Source organism: Notolabrus celidotus, chromosome 14 (genome assembly GCF_009762535.1).
Source record: "Notolabrus celidotus isolate fNotCel1 chromosome 14, fNotCel1.pri, whole genome shotgun sequence".
Taxonomy (NCBI): Eukaryota; Metazoa; Chordata; class Actinopteri; order Labriformes; family Labridae; genus Notolabrus; species Notolabrus celidotus.
The window spans coordinates 7,547,610-7,566,410 of NC_048285.1; the positions used below are offsets into that span (position 1 = coordinate 7,547,610).

The 18,801-nt window shown below is 40.2% G+C and overlaps 3 protein-coding genes across 3 annotated transcripts in view; 2 read left to right on the top strand and 1 right to left on the bottom strand.

Moving 5' to 3' along the window:
* pnkp (polynucleotide kinase 3'-phosphatase) lies at positions 1–9,002 on the top strand. The gene is made up of 17 exons (XM_034701970.1): positions 1–368; positions 1,714–1,760; positions 2,056–2,334; positions 2,444–2,725; positions 3,260–3,339; positions 3,510–3,567; positions 3,682–3,789; positions 4,062–4,133; positions 4,320–4,368; positions 5,637–5,707; positions 5,929–6,021; positions 6,133–6,229; positions 6,325–6,386; positions 6,575–6,684; positions 8,056–8,143; positions 8,228–8,295; positions 8,521–9,002. Exons 1-17 carry the CDS (start codon positions 248–250, stop codon positions 8,639–8,641), a joined length of 1,806 nt encoding a protein of 601 aa, XP_034557861.1. The 5' UTR covers positions 1–247; the 3' UTR covers positions 8,642–9,002.
* The window catches only part of si:ch1073-280e3.1 (complement C2), a 16,535-nt gene continuing 5,878 nt past the window's right edge, over positions 8,145–18,801 (bottom strand). Inside the window, exons 3-21 of the mRNA XM_034701966.1 lie at positions 16,506–16,646; positions 16,247–16,353; positions 15,334–15,478; positions 15,010–15,195; positions 13,789–13,968; positions 13,508–13,606; positions 13,230–13,372; positions 12,983–13,124; positions 12,735–12,869; positions 12,491–12,595; positions 11,537–11,674; positions 11,267–11,376; positions 11,062–11,173; positions 10,142–10,289; positions 9,871–9,944; positions 9,648–9,739; positions 9,424–9,556; positions 9,287–9,336; positions 8,145–9,199 (exon numbers count right to left, since the gene is read on the bottom strand). Of these exons, the coding sequence (XP_034557857.1) occupies positions 9,017–9,199; positions 9,287–9,336; positions 9,424–9,556; positions 9,648–9,739; positions 9,871–9,944; positions 10,142–10,289; positions 11,062–11,173; positions 11,267–11,376; positions 11,537–11,674; positions 12,491–12,595; positions 12,735–12,869; positions 12,983–13,124; positions 13,230–13,372; positions 13,508–13,606; positions 13,789–13,968; positions 15,010–15,195; positions 15,334–15,478; positions 16,247–16,353; positions 16,506–16,557 (2,334 nt within the window). The 5' untranslated portion in view covers positions 16,558–16,646 and the 3' untranslated portion in view covers positions 8,145–9,016. The remainder of the gene's footprint in view (positions 9,200–9,286; positions 9,337–9,423; positions 9,557–9,647; positions 9,740–9,870; positions 9,945–10,141; positions 10,290–11,061; positions 11,174–11,266; positions 11,377–11,536; positions 11,675–12,490; positions 12,596–12,734; positions 12,870–12,982; positions 13,125–13,229; positions 13,373–13,507; positions 13,607–13,788; positions 13,969–15,009; positions 15,196–15,333; positions 15,479–16,246; positions 16,354–16,505; positions 16,647–18,801) is intronic.
* The window catches only part of mfrp (membrane frizzled-related protein), an 8,878-nt gene continuing 7,670 nt past the window's right edge, over positions 17,594–18,801 (top strand). The window contains exon 1 of the mRNA XM_034701983.1: positions 17,594–17,662. Within this exon, the coding sequence (XP_034557874.1) occupies positions 17,609–17,662 (54 nt within the window). The 5' untranslated portion in view covers positions 17,594–17,608. The remainder of the gene's footprint in view (positions 17,663–18,801) is intronic.

An 18,801-nucleotide genomic window follows, 5' to 3' on the forward strand; every position in this document is an offset into this window, starting at 1 on the left:
TGTTTCCGAACGTGCACATTTTCCTGATGGACCGCGGGTACATTCCAAAAAAAGTTCCCCGGTTTGTTTACTCCTACTTGACTTAAAAAACAGCTTAGGCTCAAAAGTGTGTGTGCAAATAGTAGTATTTTGGTCCATTACGACAACAGGGAGCCAGCTGCATGCGATAAGTACTTTATTCTGTGTTTTATTTAAAAGTCGTACTCAAACACACCTCATAGCTGCGCTGCTGTGGTCGCCCGCTCAGATGTCGTGCAAGCTGGTCAGTCCGTCCGGAGCTCGGGTCCTCCTGGAGGATGGACGAGCTGTGATTTTAGGCCGAGGTCCAGACACTTGGGTCACCGATAAGAAATGCTCCAGACACCAGGGTGAGGAAGAGTCCGACATGACGGCAGATATACTCCTCATTGCATGTGTCACCTATTGACAAACGCACCAGCAGACGTTTATAATACGTATATGTTTATAAGAAGATACGTCAGCTCGGTGGCTCCTACTCTAAGACGTTTCATAACCACTGTATTTATGGTTTGAATAAATGCAAACAAAACAAAGATTGTTGGAATAATGCTAGTTGTGAAAATGCTAAAATTATGTGTACTTCATGTACAAAAAGCAGTTAAATCTCCTTTTTGTTGCATTATTACAAATAGATAATGACTTCACGAAACTCAAACTGTGTTTAGAAAGGTATGTGGCCTCTTTGGCGTAATCTAGTCCAGATCTGACTAGTCTGGGTATCACAGTTCTAGATCAAGACCTGGTTGAATGAGGTCCAGGCAGAAAGAAAACAGTGAAATCTCCCTCTTTAGTGAAAGGTCTGAAACCCAGGGGGGTCCAGGTTCAGTTTTACAGGGGCACTGGCCCCTGTTGGCCCCTCCCCAGAACCGCCAGTGGTCTAAGTACAGTGGTTTTGGATCAGGACCTGGTATCCTCAACCCATATCCTAACCCTGAATTAGAACGTCAGTGTCATGACTGAGTGATGCCTTAAAGTTTATTTTTATTACATTGTAAGATTTAGAGTTTTGGCCTGACACAACAAGAGTTAGAAAGTTAGTGGAGGAATCAATCATTTGATTGTGATTGAAGAAATTGATGTGGAGTCACCTTTGCTCAAAACTTTAGATAATTATAATCCTAAATTTTTGAATGTATGAATTTGGAGTTCTTTTTTCATGTCATTGTAGGTTCTGTACTGTTAGTCCACCATAAAAGACATTTAGAGATGTCACATTGGGTTCAGGGGCATTTTAGCTTGTTTTCTACTATTTACAGGCTCACTGATAAGTTACAGAAATAAGTAGAGGACTAATGAATAATGAAAATAAACAATGTCATGGCCCAGTAGCTGTAATTTTTTTATGTGATATGTTGACTGCTTCTGCAAAACAGATAGAAAAGGTTGTCACATCTTTGCAGGCTAAGCAAATATGAACATTGAATGATTACAAGGCTGCAATATTTAGTATCAATGATTAATCTAACTTTTAAATGCTCATTTGGTCATCTGATATGTGAAATGTTATGTAACAGTATGCAAGAAGGACGTATGCAAACTTCTTGAGGTTGCATTATTTCTTCATTTTTTAATAACTTTTCATTTTTTATTTTTAGCCAATTATTCAGCGTGCAGTTATAGTATTCATGTGGGACTGTATGTGTATATGGATGTGAGTATGAAAGATGGTAATAGACTCTGTCTCTCTTTCAGTGAAGGTGGTGGCTTGCTATGCAGACCAGGATGTGGTTGTTACTCAGGTATGAAATCAATCAATGAAGCTCACAGTGTCACGGGTTATATTTCAGCTCCTCTTCCTCCCCGTGAGGCTCTCAGATCTGAAACACCTCGTCCAGACGACACCCAACAAACACCACACAGAGTTAATATTTGATGTTACATAATAACAACATTAGAGGTTGTTATGTCAAAAAAATAATGACAGAACACCTCTCTTGTCTCTGCCTGGACACACCCTGGTTATCGCCAGCGCTGTAAAGTAACTATAAAAAATACTGCAGTCTAAAGTCCATGCATGTCCCTTTTATTCCACAGCTAGGTCCCAATCCCAGTTTCCTGGACGGTGAGCAGCTGAGCCGTGGCCAGTCTGGAAAACTCTCAAACGGAGGCACACTCTATCTGGTAAACCAGGACCATCCATTCAAACTGCACTTTTCTCTGAGCTCAAACGGAGCAGCCCCAGCTGCTGCACAGAAAAGTCTGCAAGCTACAGATAAGACAAAAGGAGGAAGAAACGAGAAGGAGAAAGAGGCAGAGTCCAGTCCAAACCCTAAGCGCAGTATAAAGGATTTCTTTTCTGCCTCTTCCATGAAGGTAACACACCTCACACTGTTTGTCTCTTGTCTTGATACCTGTTGTTGTTTAATGTTCTTCACCTCAGGTCAAAGTAAAAGACGCTGTTTTGTTTTGTCCTGATGTTTAGCCCCCTAAGAGACGACTGAGCCCGGAGAGAGGGACCCCTAAAGGGAAGCGCCGCAGAAGAAATGAGGAGGAAGAGGAGGGAGATGAGAAAGAGAGACTAGCAGAGGAAAAGCTCAAGCAACTGCAGGAGATGGCGGAGCAGTCTGCAAAGGAGGAGAGTCCAAGCATGCAGCCTTCATCTTCATCTTCTTCATCATCTTCAAAAGGCTGTCTGAAGAGCAACTGGCAGCAGATTGGCAACCTGCTGCTCTACACTGCTGCTGGTGTCAAAGGGAGTGACAAGGTGCAAAATGTGTCAATGAAACAATTTAGAAGTTCATTAGAAGTTCATTGGAGAAATCAGGCCCTTATTGATCCAATGTTACAAATAGCTATTGAGCCAATAGCTGATTCTGATTACAATATTTGTCTTGAATCAGATGATGTTGCTTGTTTTGTTTTTGTGGTCATGTTTCCAACCATTATAAAAACATTAGTTAATCATTCAGGCCTCCATAAAGCTGAGAGCACAAAGTCAATCCTACGAACTGACTTAACAACCTTCACATTCAACTTGTTTCAAATAAAGAAGTATTGGTTTTTAAAGCCTCTTTGGCTGCTTTACAATCACAAACTCGGCAAAAAGCTATTTCCAGTACTTACACAGCCCAGTAAAAAGAAGCTCTGATGTAGTAAAACCTAATTTCTGTTATGTTACAATTAAAATAAAAGAACACAGCATGAGGCAAGCACAAAAAACTCAAATAAAAATAATGAATAATTGAAATAGAAGTAGGGCTGGGAAGTCTGAACATGTCCTCTTCCTCTCGTTCCTCAGATAGCTGGCTTTGACATTGATGGCTGCATCATCACCACCAAGTCTGGCAAAGTGTTTCCCACTGGGCCGGATGACTGGAGGTATGTCTGCAATCTCAAACTCTCACTTTTGATTGTTTGCCTTGTTGAGCAATGTGACACATGGTCTCTTTCTCTTCGGTCTTTGTTTCCTGCCTAGTGACTTTTATGGATTATATCTGATGTCCTGCTATGTGGAAACTTTCCTCTGCTTGTATTTGTTCAATCAACAGGATCCTTTATTCTGAGATTCAGCCCAAGCTGGCCAGCTTGCTCAAAAATGGATACAAAGTGAGGAGAAGCAACACATTACAGTTGATCACTCTGTATGTTAAAAAGATGAAAGGCTGTGTCATATCCCTTCTGGGTCTCCTAGTCTGAACCAGCTCTGTTCTCTTCCTAAAGGTGGTCTTCTTCACTAACCAGATGGGGATCGCTAAAGGCAAACTGAGACCAGAAGTCTTCAAGTCTAAAGCAGAGGACATCCTCACCACGCTGAAGCTGCCTGTGCAGGTCTGTCATAGTCTGTGTAAAGTGGATTTAGCCATTGTGATGTCACCTTTTGGTTTGCATACTTTTATTTTGAAGCCCTGAGTTTTGCCTGTAGACTATCACCTGGTTTGTACGAGTGAGTAAATGCAAATTGATGCTGCACTGTCTTCAGAATTCAGATTCAAGGCTCTTGGCTGTTCACCTTAAAGAGCCTCCTGTATTCAGTCTTTGCTCTCATCTCTCCTAATTATTATAGAACCTGACATTACATTCTCCTCCTGCTTGCACCTCAGGTGTTTGTAGCAACCGGTCCAGGTATCTACAGGAAACCCGTGATGGGAATGTGGAATCACTTGTGTGAGAAGGTAACTGCACCCACACCCATGTTATTTACGGACCACACCTGACACTGAGTATTTGTATTGAATTGCTGTGCAGAGATGAGTATGAGTCACAGAAAACTCCCTTTTGATGCCTCGTGCTTTGTGTGACAATAATCTGTCTATTCTTATTTCAAACACACGTGTCTTTAATGTGTTTTGTCTGCACAGGCAAATGATGGCGTGACTGTTGACAAAGCACAGAGTGTTTTTGTGGGAGGTGAGTAAGATCTGCTTTTGTGGTAAGATCCTTTGGCTACAGGTGGCTGTGTGGCTTTTAAGTTGTCTAATGTGGCATCATAGAGGTGCACCAAACTTCAACTAAACTTTGTGTCCTGTCCATGCGCAATCTTGTTCCCCGAAACCAAAAGTTGAAATCAAATTATACCCTTCATTACAATCCTTCATGCTAAACCCTACATATACAACCCTAATGAACCCTAATTAAAGAGCACCATCTTGACCCATGCAGTTTGGATACAGGCCACTAGGAGGAGTGGAGGATGCCCCAGTCAAGCTGTATGTTCAAAAAGACATTAAGTTTTGCCTTAGAAAACTGCAAAACCAAGTTTTTTGAAGGGTGAGTTTTTGCCTTTATGACATGCAGCAAAGAGTCATGGACAGGAGTGAAATCATTTTCCTCTGCAGGGAGAACGACAGCTGTAGTACATGGGGCGTGGCTTACACTGCAAGGCTAACTGGCACCTCACCAGAAACATGTTGACCATTTTTTGTCATGCTTGAACCTGTTGTTGCTTGATGTCGTGGTTTGGAAACCTCTCTCTAAAATACAGAAACTCTCAAGCAAATTTAAGGCAAAGGAGTCTTAGGAGACTGAGAGTTTGAAAGAGCAAAAAGAAAGAAAAGAATGACTTTAAGCTCTAGCTTTATCCCATGTGGCCGGCCTTCTATTTATCAAAAAAGGGGGTTGCCAAATTTTCAGGAAAACATGATCTCTCTCTGTGTGGAGCAAATATCTCATAGGTCTCATAGAGGGGTTAGTCTTCTGACTTTCACTGTAGAAAGGGAAGGTGTTTGGCTAACTGTATAGAGGGAGTTAGCCAAATAGAGACAGTCTCAGTCACATGGTAAAGAGGTACAGTGAGCTAAAGCCCCAAAACTTAACTCAGAATGCCTGTAACAACAGACCAGTGCAGAAGATGGCTGACTATATTTCACTAGATGAATCCACTCATCCGAGTATAAAGTACCAGTCTGTAAAACTAAGTGATACAAACAGCTTTGTCTCACCAGTGAGATCAACAAGTCATAACAATATAAAACCAACACTGGAGAAGACACATTCTGTATTATTTATGGATTATTTTTGGGTCTTTGCACATTTGAACTAATGTCTTTGAAATGCAAAAGAGATAGATGGAGTCTTTTTTTTTGTAGCCCTACTACCTCAGTGAGGAAATTTTATACCCTGAGTGAAAGGAAAGAGCACACAGACACACAGCTGCTGACTTTTACTTGTGTGCACAGACGCTGCAGGCCGACCAGAGAACTGGGCTCCAGGGAAGAAGAAGAAGGATTTCTCTTGTAGTGACCGACTGGTAAGACCTCTCACTCTGGTTCATATTTTTTCTACCACTTTTTGCTGTTCCTCCTCCTCCTTCGTTGACTTTGTGTGTGCTGTTATTCTCATTTGAGATGTTAGTTGACATTAACAGGTCTTTATAACAGCTTGAGGCCTTGATGGGAAAAAGGTGCACAAACTGATAAGACTGCATTAAGAGTTCAGTGCCAGTTATTATCTCTCTTCCTGTTTTTGTAGTTTGCTCTGAACATCGGGTTGCAGTTCCACACCCCAGAGGAGTACTTCCTGGGCTGGAAGAGCGCCCCCTACAACATGCCTAATTTTGACCCTGTGAGTACAATGCACATGCTGTGACTGTGCATTTTATGTAGCACTGTTTAAGAATTATAGTATTTCCTCTCTGTGTTTATGTGAATGTCTTTTTTTTATCTCCACTTCTAGAGAAAGATTGACTCCACTGCACAGCTGTATGACCCAGCGTCTGCCTCTCTCACCTCAAACAAGACAGAAGTCATTGTTGCTGTGGGTTTCCCTGCGTGTGAGTGAAAGTTATACATCACCTTTTCTGATTTCCCCTCTCAAAAAGACAATTCTGATCTTGTTCCTCACCCCCCTCCCTCCCTCCCTCCACAGCGGGTAAATCCACCTTCTTCCACACCCACATTATTCCAAAAGACTATGTGTACGTTAACAGGGTGAGTGGATTTCTCTCCAGTTCTTAAGGCACCTTATATGACAAGAATTTAACCGATATAAAAAGGGGGGTGTGTGTTTTCCCTTAATTTTTGATTCACTGCTTTAACATTTGAACGATTATATAATATACCTGTGATAAACAAATAGTGATAACTGTGATTTGTTGACACGTTTTGTTTTGTATCAGGACACACTCGGTTCATGGCAGAACTGTGTGTCGGCGTGTGGCCGTGCTCTGAAAGAAGGCAAGAGTGTCGCTGTAGACAACACAAACCCAGATCTAGAGTCTCGCAAACGGTAAACCACAACTGTGAAATGCACCACTTTGAGTGTGTCCTTTGGTGTCAGTATTCATTATACACAGCGCACACTCGGGAGTCACATCACTGGAGTTCAACTTTATGCATACCAGCTTTAAAAGGTTCCATTAGACAGATGTACATAAATGATGAGTCATTTTCATAAATAGATGACTGTATTTGAAGGCAGGACCTAGACTTCATTTATCAAGCTCTGATTTGGACCACTTTTCTGATGGTTGATGCATTTTAAATTCAGGCACAATGACTTGAAAAGTAACCTTCAGAACTGACACCTGGAAGGGATGATTCAAGTTCACTGCAACAACTATTGATTTGAATTTAAAATGGTGTATCAGTGGGCTGCTAGCTAAGGATGCAAAAGTCTGTTTCTGACTTTTGTTGGCACCTAATATTAAATTAGGTGTTACTCAGACATTTAGTGAACATGCATCAGTTTCTGCTGTGATGTGAGGATTTGTCAGGTCAGTAGATTAATGTATACATTAATGCTGTATCAGGTTGTATCTACAGTTTAGGTGGAATACAACCTGATACAGCATAGCTTTAGTAGACAAGGTGTTATGTAGGGAAAGCTTTTACCTTTGCAGGAAGATAAGCTTGAAATTAAAATTTCAAATGATTTTGTTCCGTCTTCCAGGTTATGTAAGTGTAATGGCAATTCTTCTGGTCATGTTAGAGTGATAGGTTATTCCAAGTGAGGTTGTTGAGGTTACAGTAGATAAGCCAGCTGGAGTTTTTACACAGAAGCTAAGTTGTACATTGCTGCAGGGTGACGAGCATAAAACACTTTAACTACATAAAAAGTCCTACATTGAGAAAAAACATTTTGATTGTACACTGCATTTGTTGTTTTTTCCACTGCTCCCCCTTTCTGTAAGACAGCCCCACCCTCCGCAATATGTCTCACTCCACTCAAAGGCTCTGTGTAGTACAGTGACGAAGCAGCTGTTCAGTTCAGCGGTTATTAGAAGAGACATGAAATAAACAAAATTGTTACCATTTTCAATCAGGACATTGTCGTTGTTAAGTTATTAGAGACATTAGCAGTAACTTTGCATTGCATATGAATGCAAAACACAGGTGGAGAAGGTATTTGGATTTTTCGGCTGAAGGATTAAATATATCAGTCTCAAATATCCCACTGTTCTAGCTGTAGTTAAAACTCAGCTGTAAATTGCACAGACTTCGAAGGTGACTATTTCACATTCACTACCAGGGTTGTAGCCTTTTTAAATGAATGAGTGCTCCATTATGTAAACACTGATTGTATGCTCCTGTTGCTCTGTATTGTGGTCAGACAACACTTCTTCTGCTGCGTATTTATTTTTGCGTGTACATTTTCCAGATATTTGGACGTGGCCAAGGCAGCAGGAGTGTCGTGCCGGTGTTTTCAATTCTCAGCCACTCTGGAGCAAGCAAAACACAACAACAGAGTAATCTTCAGCTTTTCAACACCTCAGTGTTTATCCTGACTGGGATGACAAGTGTTTTTATTAATGAGTTGTTGTCTTTCCCAGTTCCGTGAGATGGCTCCATCAGACAAAAAACACGCAAAGGTTAACGACATGGTTTTCCACAGTTACAGGTAAGACAAAGACTTTTTCTCTTACTGTAACCAGTTATGAAACACAGAAGTCAGGGCCAAAAATATATATACACACAGCTTCTTAACATGCAGTTGGATGCATGCAAACAAGATATTTTACTTGTTGAGGCGAAAGTTAAAGGGTCATTTCTGCTGGTAAACATAAGAATTGTAACCGTACCAGCTCTGTTACTCACCACTCCTCTCTCTCTCTCTCTGTAACAGGAAACACTTTGTGGCTCCTACTCTCTCCGAGGGATTTTCAGAGATTCTCCAGATCCATTTCGTCCCAAACTTCAAAGACAGCGAATCAGAAACTCTGTTCCGGCTGTTTTCTGAGGGCTGATAGGACAGCTGGCTCTCTTATGCTTTTGGCTCTAATGGGTTTTCACTGCTTTAGGTCTAAATAATATGCAAACTGTTGGCTAAGACCCAAAATGAAGATCAGACTAGCAATAACGAATCAGGTGTATCAGATAACCTAACAGGCTGTCATTAATGTATGGATATATTTGCATTAAGTCTGCAACTCAGGAGCTGATTAAGCATGTTTTTCACATCTGTAGTAAAAAAAAAAAAGAGATGTAAAACACTGTTTCATGTTGTTTATGATTGAAGCCTTCTTTTACAATTGAGCTTACTGCACCACAGCTGTATGTAAGTCAACACTTTTCTATCTGATAATAAAGCTTTGGAAACGGGCTGAACCTGCTCTGGTCTCTCAGTTGGTCTCAGGCAGGAACTGGATCTCCTTACCCAGATGCTGTTTCAGCCACGGCATTATCTTGAACAGATCGATGTGAAAGTCTCGAGCATCAGGAGGCGGCCTGTCATTGCTACCCCGTCCGCGAAATGAGTTGGGGTTCTTGCATATGTCAATGGTGCCCCAGCTCAGTACTCCCACCTGGTGGTCAGAGCAGGAGAAATGTATTGTGTTAAGCCAATAGAGTCAAGGGAAGCATGAGGTTTTTTAAATGATAAATTTGGTGACCTGAAAGTAGCGCTTTCTTTTTTGCAGAAACAGAGATCCTCCAGAGTCGCCTGAACAGAAAGAGACAACATGCACATTAAATTTGATACCATGTTGGTCAACACTGTAGTAGCTCTGACAAAGTATCGAGTCCTGACCTTTACAGGATACAGCATACTGGTATCCTGGGGATCCACCTGAACAGAGAAATCTGTCCGGTACGTACTCTTCCAAAGTCACATCAGTCGGCTCTTTGAGGGTTACCTTTGCCTTTTCCACACAGCTGAGTCTCTGCAAACAGCAAACTAGTTCAAGATCAACACCCTTTACTGTAAAAGCACATGTTCTCTATTCTTCTTTGTATCATCAACTAAAATCTTACTCGATTCCGTGTGTGAATATATGTGTCTTTGCGTTTGGAGTTCTGATGGATGAAAAATGCAGCAGTCTCCTCATTAGGTAGCAGTTCTTCCCCTGTAGGAACACATTCATTTTACTGAGATTACAGTAGAATTAAAAATCAAAATAGAAACTGGACTATCTTAATGTAAAATACTCCAAACATGAATGCTTCTGCAGAGAGTAAAGGTTCAAAGTTCACATACTGTGCTGCTTGCAGGTAGAGTTGACTTTTTTCATGGCCCGGCTGGCTGGCACAGTACATGGCAAGCAGATAGGTCTGTTATAAGATATACAAAATACATACATCACACTCAACACCAAATCTCATGTACATTCCAGTTCTCTGAGTTTTTTCCCCTCTTTTAACCTACACAGTAAAAAAAAAAAAGACGATGCCTCCTCACTTTTCTAGAAACAAATCAACAGATTATATTTTCTCCTTAAAATGAAAGACCACCTCTTATTTCATTTTACCTGGCTTTCCAGGAGAGAGGGATACTCATGTTCACCTGCACCAGGGCGACATCGTAGTCGTAGAACTCGGATACATTTCTGTGTTTGAGAGCTCTGGTGTTGTAATTGGGGTGCATGATCACCTGCTTAGGAACCACTGTGCCCTCACCTGGAAACCAACAGATCTGCTCGTTATTTCAAAATAAAAGGTTATGAAGTCAGCATGATGGTAATTATAAAAAACTGATTGAAAGCTGCTATTTGCTACTGAAGCTCTTAGTGGACACGCATCTATACATAGCATCTATATGCTATCCACTAGCTCTAAAGTCTAGTCCACTTTAAAGAAACCACTTACCATTTTCCCAGTTTCACACTTTTTCCACTACAGTTCAAAATGGCACTCTAGTCGCCCCTTTCTATGTTACATGGCCATCATTTCTGGTCTTTGGTTTGTATATTTCATGTATGATCATTTGTCAATGCTGTAACTACAGAACACTGTTGAATGTTTTCCTAAAAGTTAAAGTGTGCTGTTCAATTTGCTGTGCCCTGTCCTCAGTCTGGTTATCATAGCCTGTTCTCTCAGATATGTCCCCCGTACTTCTAAGATATACAAACATGGTTCACGTTATTTAATAAGCCTACTTTACCCACATCTTCAGAGTTGATGGTTTGATTTCTAAAATGAAGACTTACACAACAAATGTTTTCTCTGTGCTACTTTAATGTGATTGGGGATAAAAGATCCCACAGGATAAAATATTTAACACACTTCTTAGAGCACTGAAAGTAAAAAGATTACATATCAATGAGTCCAACATGGCACCAGAGTCCTCAAATTATCACCAAGCATTACATTTCAATGCTACCTTTACACCTTTGTTTTATCTTTTATGCAAATCGTTCTCTCCAAAACATCGCCCTGCACCGACTCTCACCAGTTATTATGTGCGCTGAAGAATAAATGCTGTCTGTACTCGCTTTTGCAAAGCAGTGAGCAGCTGTCAGCACCCAGTTCTGGCTCACAATAGATCCAACACACGTCATGGACTGAAAAGATGGGAAAAGTATTAAAGTGTGTTGAAACCCAGAGTGGACATAAAACTCTTCATTATGACTTCACGGTAATCTCAAAGCTCTCACAGTTTCGACGGTGACATGCCAGGGTCTAGTGAAGACCCAATTTGCATCCATCGCCTGCTGATCGGCGGTGTCTTCTTGAGCTATCCCGCACATTGTCACACTCTTGTCACCTGGAAAGTAAAACATTATTAAAATGTTGTGATTCATTTTAAATATAGTGTTACATTTTGTCTGTCTTTTTATCTAATCTGTACAAGTCCAAAGATGTAATTTAATATTCTAAAGTTTGACAATGACATCAGACAACGCAGGCTTGTTTCTTCTACTTACTTATGATGCTGTTGAACACTTCCCCCAGACTTTGGTAGTCTTTCAGAACAAAGACGTGGTGCTCATCACGTTTCTTTGAGGCCAAGGAGTTCAGCTGATCTTTTTTCACTCGGTCACCAATACCAAACACATAAACATCTGAAAACACACATCAACATGTGACAGGTTAAAAGATAACAGGCTTATAAGATTCTGTAAGTAAAATGACCTTTAAAATGTATGGTCTTTGTGTTTTAGAGTAATGAGGTTAAAACAGACTGTGCCTGGGATCGACCACTTCTGTCTGCTACCACTCACCAGTGAATATGATCATATTCTCCAACTTCATCTATTAATGTTGCTGACACAACATTACCCTTTCACTTAAGTTGTTATTTCTCTCCATTTTCCAGGCATGTTGTCATTTCTAAAGACTTAATTGTCTTTCTAGCACTTCTATAACTTGCTAGGATGCCCCTGTTGGATCGCAGGGGAGACCCCAAAGCTAAGTTAAATGGTAACCATATTTTGTTTTGAGATTGAATTCACCGTTGCACATTATTGTATTTGTAAACTCCACATTGTACAATCATTTTAATTATATTTTTCATGCACTTTAGAGTATTTATTATATTTTATTTTTAAATTTAAGGAGTTTAAGCTTGTTTTTCTAAAAGTAAAAGGGGAAAATGTCAGACTTATAACACAGGGAAACTCTGAGGTACTACTTGTTTTTTATAGGCCTTCAGCAACATAACTATTACTTTCTTCATTAGGCCTCTCTTAAAACTATTAGACAAACATAATAAAGAAACCTAACTTTGCATGCTTGTTTTATGATTTCTTATCTGTTTTACTCAGTCGTTAGTGTCTGTGAAGTCGCTAAAATCATAGACTGTTCATGGCATATTACAACATTTTCTAAAATATAAATGTGCATATGGATGTAAAGATGTTGGGATGTATGGATGGTACCCAGCATTGTCTCGTCTGTATGATCTGGAGTAAACTTGTGATAACCCAGAAGATTTCGGATCCGGGCCAGGTCAATCTGAGGCTTAGAGCCTGTGTTTGAGAAACCTGCAGACAGAAAATACAAAAGGAAATGAGTGACCAACTCTTAAAATAAGGTTATTTCTGATGTTCCCCATTTCAATATTTAATGAGCTGTAGGGGAGATAAAAATTAAATGAATTGAAGACGTATTATTTTTCTTTACCGTCTGTTTCTATGATGATAATGTTCTGAGTCTCATTAAAATGGTTCTTGGCGTTGTTTTCCTTTAGAAAGCTCATCATTTCACCCACACGCTTCAGAGCAGCATGAAGGTTGGTGCCTGTCTTACGCCCATGACCTGCAGATATGCAAAAAGATCAAAGTAATGCTTGACGTATCAGGATATCTTTTTGTGATCCTTTAATGAATAAATACTGTAAATTAATGAAGCAACAAGACGCTGAGTCCTACTGTGGTAGTTAAACTCCATCAAATTCCATATGACGTTTTCAACATCGCTACTTGTATCAGAGTCTGTGATGTTTACAATATCTCTGGCTTCACTGGCGAATGACAATACATGGAACTTCATCTGTACCTCGTAGCTCTCCAACTAGAGAGAAAATAAAGAGAACATGTGGGATTCACAGCCAGTGAGACAGCATGTCAGGAAAACTGAAGCACAGATGTGATTCAATACTTTATTTATGCTACAGACCTTTCTAATGAGTGCCACGGTGGCATCCCTGGATTTTTCAAAGTCCTGCTTTGTGATGCTTCCTGATGTGTCCAGTAAAATAAAGACATTCATGCGGCTGCCCTCAGACACACGAAAGGTCCGTGCGAAAGACACCCTGTCACCTTAAACACACACACAAAGTACTTCACGATTTGAACTAACAGTTGATATGCATGCACTGAAAGTTTTCTTGTTCTATCTGTAAATATTGCTGATATTTCAATAATGTGGAGGACACAAACACAACCTTCAGCTACCTTTCTGTTGTGCGTCTGGTGTGAAGACATCCATGACTCCTGCTAGTGACCCTGCCATGGCTGCTGCCACAACACTTGGGGAGTCAAAGGTATTTGGGGCTGTAATAAATACACAGACACCATGCACTGATGTTTCATCATGATATGATGCTTCACTGATCTGGTACCAACCTATGCCAGTTGGTTATTAAATGGCATTTTTCTTTGGGAAAAAAATATCATTCTAAAACTGTTTTTACAATCATACACTTATTCTGTGTATAAAAGCTGTCAGTCTGCACCTTGGCAGCGTGGAGTTGAGCCACTCCACTCCCTGTTCTGCAGGCAAATCCTCTCAGCTGAGCCGAGGATATCCATACCAGCCTGGCAACGGTAGATCACTTTCTCCCCTTCGTAAAAGTGTCCTGATGACCTCTGGGCCCCTGGTGGGATGCCTGGGTCATTACAGTCATCTGACGCATCTTGAGTGAGAGGGACAACAGTAGAAAAAAACTACATTAACATTGATTTGATTGGACAAGAAGCATTCCATGAGTGTTGAAAAAGAATATAAAAGCTCTGCTTTTATATGATCAGTTTATTATGATGCTTTAACATCACGCAGTTGATTAATCTGCTACCTTTGATCCACACTGGACACAACAGCAACAACAAAAAGACTCTTTCACATGGCTATAAATGGAGGTCTACGGGAAAAAAATCATAAAATACAAGGAGAGCTGGTCTGCAGTTGTTTGTCGATGTTTACAGAAAGTAGACAGAGCACAGAGAAACGTTTATCTGTTGTTTGACAAACGTTCAATCTCAATTGTGATGATGTCAAGGACCAGAGGTGGAAAGAGTGGCAAAATATTCTATTCCAGTTAGCTTCATGACATTTTACAGAAGTAGAAGTAAAACTGCTGGTCTGTTAATCTACTCAAGTCAAAGTGAAAAGTCCTTTATTTGAAATTGACCTAAAACCCTTGTGCCAGCTGAGGGGGTACAGGACAAGATCAGCAAAGAGAGAAGATGCAGTGCTTTGTCCCTTGGGGGACGCCAAGAACAAAACATCCATAAAGTTCCTCACAGAAGATTTAAAGTACTGAGTACTTACTTACCCCCAAATTACACAAAATATACTTTTACAAAACGAATTATTATATAAACAAACAGCATTAATGTGTGAAGTGATTTTGTCTCTGCACCTGTCCAGGGTGAAGTTGTTTGCATCATCTTTTGAAAAACATACAGTAAGCATTATGTCTAAAATTGCTGAATAGGATTTAAACAGCATAAATGCATGTATTCATCAAAAGCTGCTTTGAAATGTAAACCTCTCTAAGTGTGAGCTTAGCCAGTGCATGCTCACTCTACAATTATATGCTCTAATACACCCACTGAACCTGGCTAAAGACCCCATTAATCTGATATTCCCTCAGGTTTTTGTTGCACTCATGAAGTAAAATGTCACTACGTTGTGTATAGAATGTCATCTTTAATGTAATGTTGTTTGTCCTCACCAAGGTTCTCACAGACAGGAGTGGTCCCTGTCCACTCCCCTGTCAGGGTGCAGTTCCTCTGAGCCGACCCATGCAAGGTGAACCCGTCCTGGCAGGAGAAGCTCTGCGTCGCCCCGACAGGGAGCCACTGGTCCCCGGGCCAGAAATCACCATGATCAAGCTGGAGCTGGCCTGGACACAGCACAGCTGGGTTCGAGACAGAGATGAACAGACAGAAGAGGATGGAGAAAGAGGAGGAGAAGAAGGCCAAGAGAGGACTCAGTTTATGCTCAGGACAGTCCTGAGGATAAGTTAAACTTTAGTCAACAGCAGCAGAAACATTACCTTTGCATGTTGCATGAGACACCTGCCTGCCACTGGGTAACCTCATGGGGGACCATTCCCCATCACTGCAGATCCTGGTGCTGACAGGGGAAGGGTATTGGCCTGGGCTGCAGTGATGGGTCAGCACACTGCCCTCCAGCCCCTCCTGTAGAGGAAACATGTTCCCTTTGTCAGCTAAACTAAGGAGCATGAGGTTTCTAGAAAATAGATGTCTGGTTTGTTTCCTTTCTGTGTAGTTCCTTTTTATTGTGACTGTAAGCAGATTGTCTCCGTTCAGTTTGTCCCTCACTTTTACTTAGAGGATGGATACTAAAAAAAATGTATTTCTTCATCCTGTTTTATTGTCTTATATGTTACATGACCTTTGCCACTATTTTGTCACACGAACATGGCAGGTTGAGTCCTTTGTGACGTCTCAGTGTTTTAAATTCATGTTATTTGTCAGTTTAACTCAAACTGGTATGTAAACATAGATAAAAAACTTTCTACTGTGTTACTGTTATAATTCACTGTGCATTAATGCACCCAACACAATATTTTACCTTTGTTTATTTTTCCCACCACATGCTTATTTTTCAAGCCACTTATCACTCTATTTAGCAAAGTCCTGCATAACTTTCATCAGCGTGTTCCACTGATATTTTTTCATCATATGTGTAAGAACCTATAAGAGCCATCAGGGCAGAACATTTGAGGAAAATTTGACATTTTTAGAATTGATTACTTTTGTAAAGTTTGTCCTTGTAACCTAACTCTTTCAACTTGAGTTACGTAAGTTGACTATTTCAAAACAAAAAATTAATCCACATATATATTTTAAATACAGGCTGATATTCAAATTTGATGGTGATTAATAAAAAACACTCTCTGAAACTGGTCACTTCATTTTTAATATTCTGTGTATTCATTTCACCTGTGAGTAGGTGACATGTCCACCTCTGATTCTCTCTGTGGTCAAACAGTTCAGAGGCTCCTGATCTTCATCTGTTTGGTAGTCATACTCTGGGTCCTGCAGAAACACTGGAGAACAAACAATACAAGTGTTTGTTACTACCATGAATCTCTGCACGGACACTCAAACAAACAGAAATAACACAGATACAAACATGACAACAATGTCAATAATCGCACTACAAACGACAGAAAATGCTTCAGGAAAACAAAACACTCACCCTGCTGAAGAGAGCTGAAGAGTAGGATCCATAGTACAGGTTTGACATACATGACCGGGCTCTGTATCAGTGGGACTATTTTTCATTGAGTGACGGGAAGCGTGTCTATTTCGACCTGCAGTCAGCTTCTTTATTTGATGTCTGATTACCCATTAACACACCAGCAGCATTCCAGGAAGGAAGGATTGAGTAATTTGGGACAGAAAAACATTTTTAACTCTTACTTTCGTTTTTCGTTGCAATCATTTGTACGTCAGCTACTCTGAAGCTTTGAAATGAAAATCTATTAGTACACTCAAATGAAAATTAATGAGACACTTTTGGGCAGCTTATCCAATTTAAAATCTGGTTTGCACTTCTGGTTGTAAAACATCCTTCTCAAACCAAACCTCATTCATAACTTCAGATTATTTAAGCCAAAAAAGAACCCAGGTTTTACTAACGACTCAGACTGAGTTTAAATACCCGTTTCGTGTTCATGTGTATCTATATTTGTATGTTTGTGCACCTGCTTGCTTAAGTTTTGTTCATGTAAGAGTGCGTGTGAATAACATTTCATGAGCTTAAAAGATCATTATGGAGATTATAGAGATTTAACAGGGACCCCCACCTACACCTCCACCTCCGACTCTGTCCTCATCCTCTCTCCCCTTCCCCCCTCCTCCAAGTGGCTCAGTCCTCTCAGCTGACTCGGCTTTGTTCAGCACTGTGAAGGAGTTTCTAAAACTCTTTTGTAACCACTAACATTATTCAGATATCAAGAGGACTACATGTTGATGCTGCGAAGTGAGAGCGAAGGAAACAGAAAAGATGGATATTTTAACAGTTCTTTGATGTGAATTATATTGTGTGGTTCTTCATTTTTCTCAGGGTTTTGTTGATGGACGTCCAACACAGAGCTCTGCTGTGTCAGAGGATTGAAGGCCTAAGCGTCAGTGGAAGTTTTCTACAGGCACCACTGAGTGGGAATGACATAAAATCCCAGAAGACTTTTTTTTTTTTTAACAGTTTCAGATGAAGAATCGTCTCTCTTCACAATGTCACCAAGGATGTATTTATCACATCATCAGACTCTTTAAGAAGAGGAGAATTGAAGACTAAAGATGACCGACCTCAGCCAAGTTGCAGTGTACTCTGACTCTTCAGACATTTATAAGGTGAGAGAATATAATGATGGTGTTCAGGAGTTATTTAGAATATTGCTCAGTATTTTTCTTGCAATCTGGGTCTTCTTTAGGGCCCATGAGTATCATTACTGAAACAGACTTCTCCTGAATAGCAGGCTGAACATTTATTCACACAGGCTGCAGTTAAAACTTCTTTATCATGACTGGGATTGTGTTCTTGCTCCTCAATTCTTTACATCAGGCCTTGAAGAGCTGGAGCCATGCGTTGCCAGTTCCAGAAGTGTATAGTTCACAGGTTTTGAGTTGTGCAGTCCTGACTTAGCTTTATGTTGGACCAAGTGTTACATTTAGAGTACTACATCACTCACTTATCTGTGTGTGTCAATGTTTCAGTATTGTATGGATTAGAGAATATGTAACTGCTATCTAAATCCAACCAATATATGTCCACATGCAGCAGCATGTGTACGATGATAACACATTAGCATCTCTCCACCATCACAAAAAGTGTCTCCAGTCAGCTTTTAAAATAACATGTTTAAAATAAATAACAATGGATCAAACCAAAATGTAAAAAGAATGTGACATGCAGAGATTATAATATTAATCTGAAGCTCCCCTCCGTTTCATTTAGCTTTAAATTGAGTTTGAGTTTTGGCCCATTCAGTAGCTGTTCTAGCCAAACTCTGCTTCAATGATTCATTCTCTGGCAGACTGATACAATAAGCAGCAAAACTGTAAAAACACTTTGGAACAGAGACTTCTTTCAGGTGTTGAGACCAAAAACAGAGCCTCCCAACTACTAGCTGTGTAAACAAGCAACTTTTTGATGACTGTAACCTATAAAGCTGTTTTTGGCTGTCTCAAGGTGGAAGAAAATAAGTTCACAGCAGGTTTAAACTCCATTCATCTCACAGGAAACAGTATTTGCAAATCGATAGTTATCTTCATCATAAACTTTTATAACTTAAGTTAACAGAAGTAATCATCAGCCCCTGTTCATAAAAAAAATCAGGTAAAACTGTTACAAAAAAAAATCTCATGGCTAGTTGAAGTGAATCAAGTGTTTTTTGGCTTGTGAATACAGTTTTTATTTTCAAGGAAGAATATGATATTCTTTCAGAGGCTTCTGTCCACAAACCTTTGGTCTAAAAGTACTCTTAAGTTTC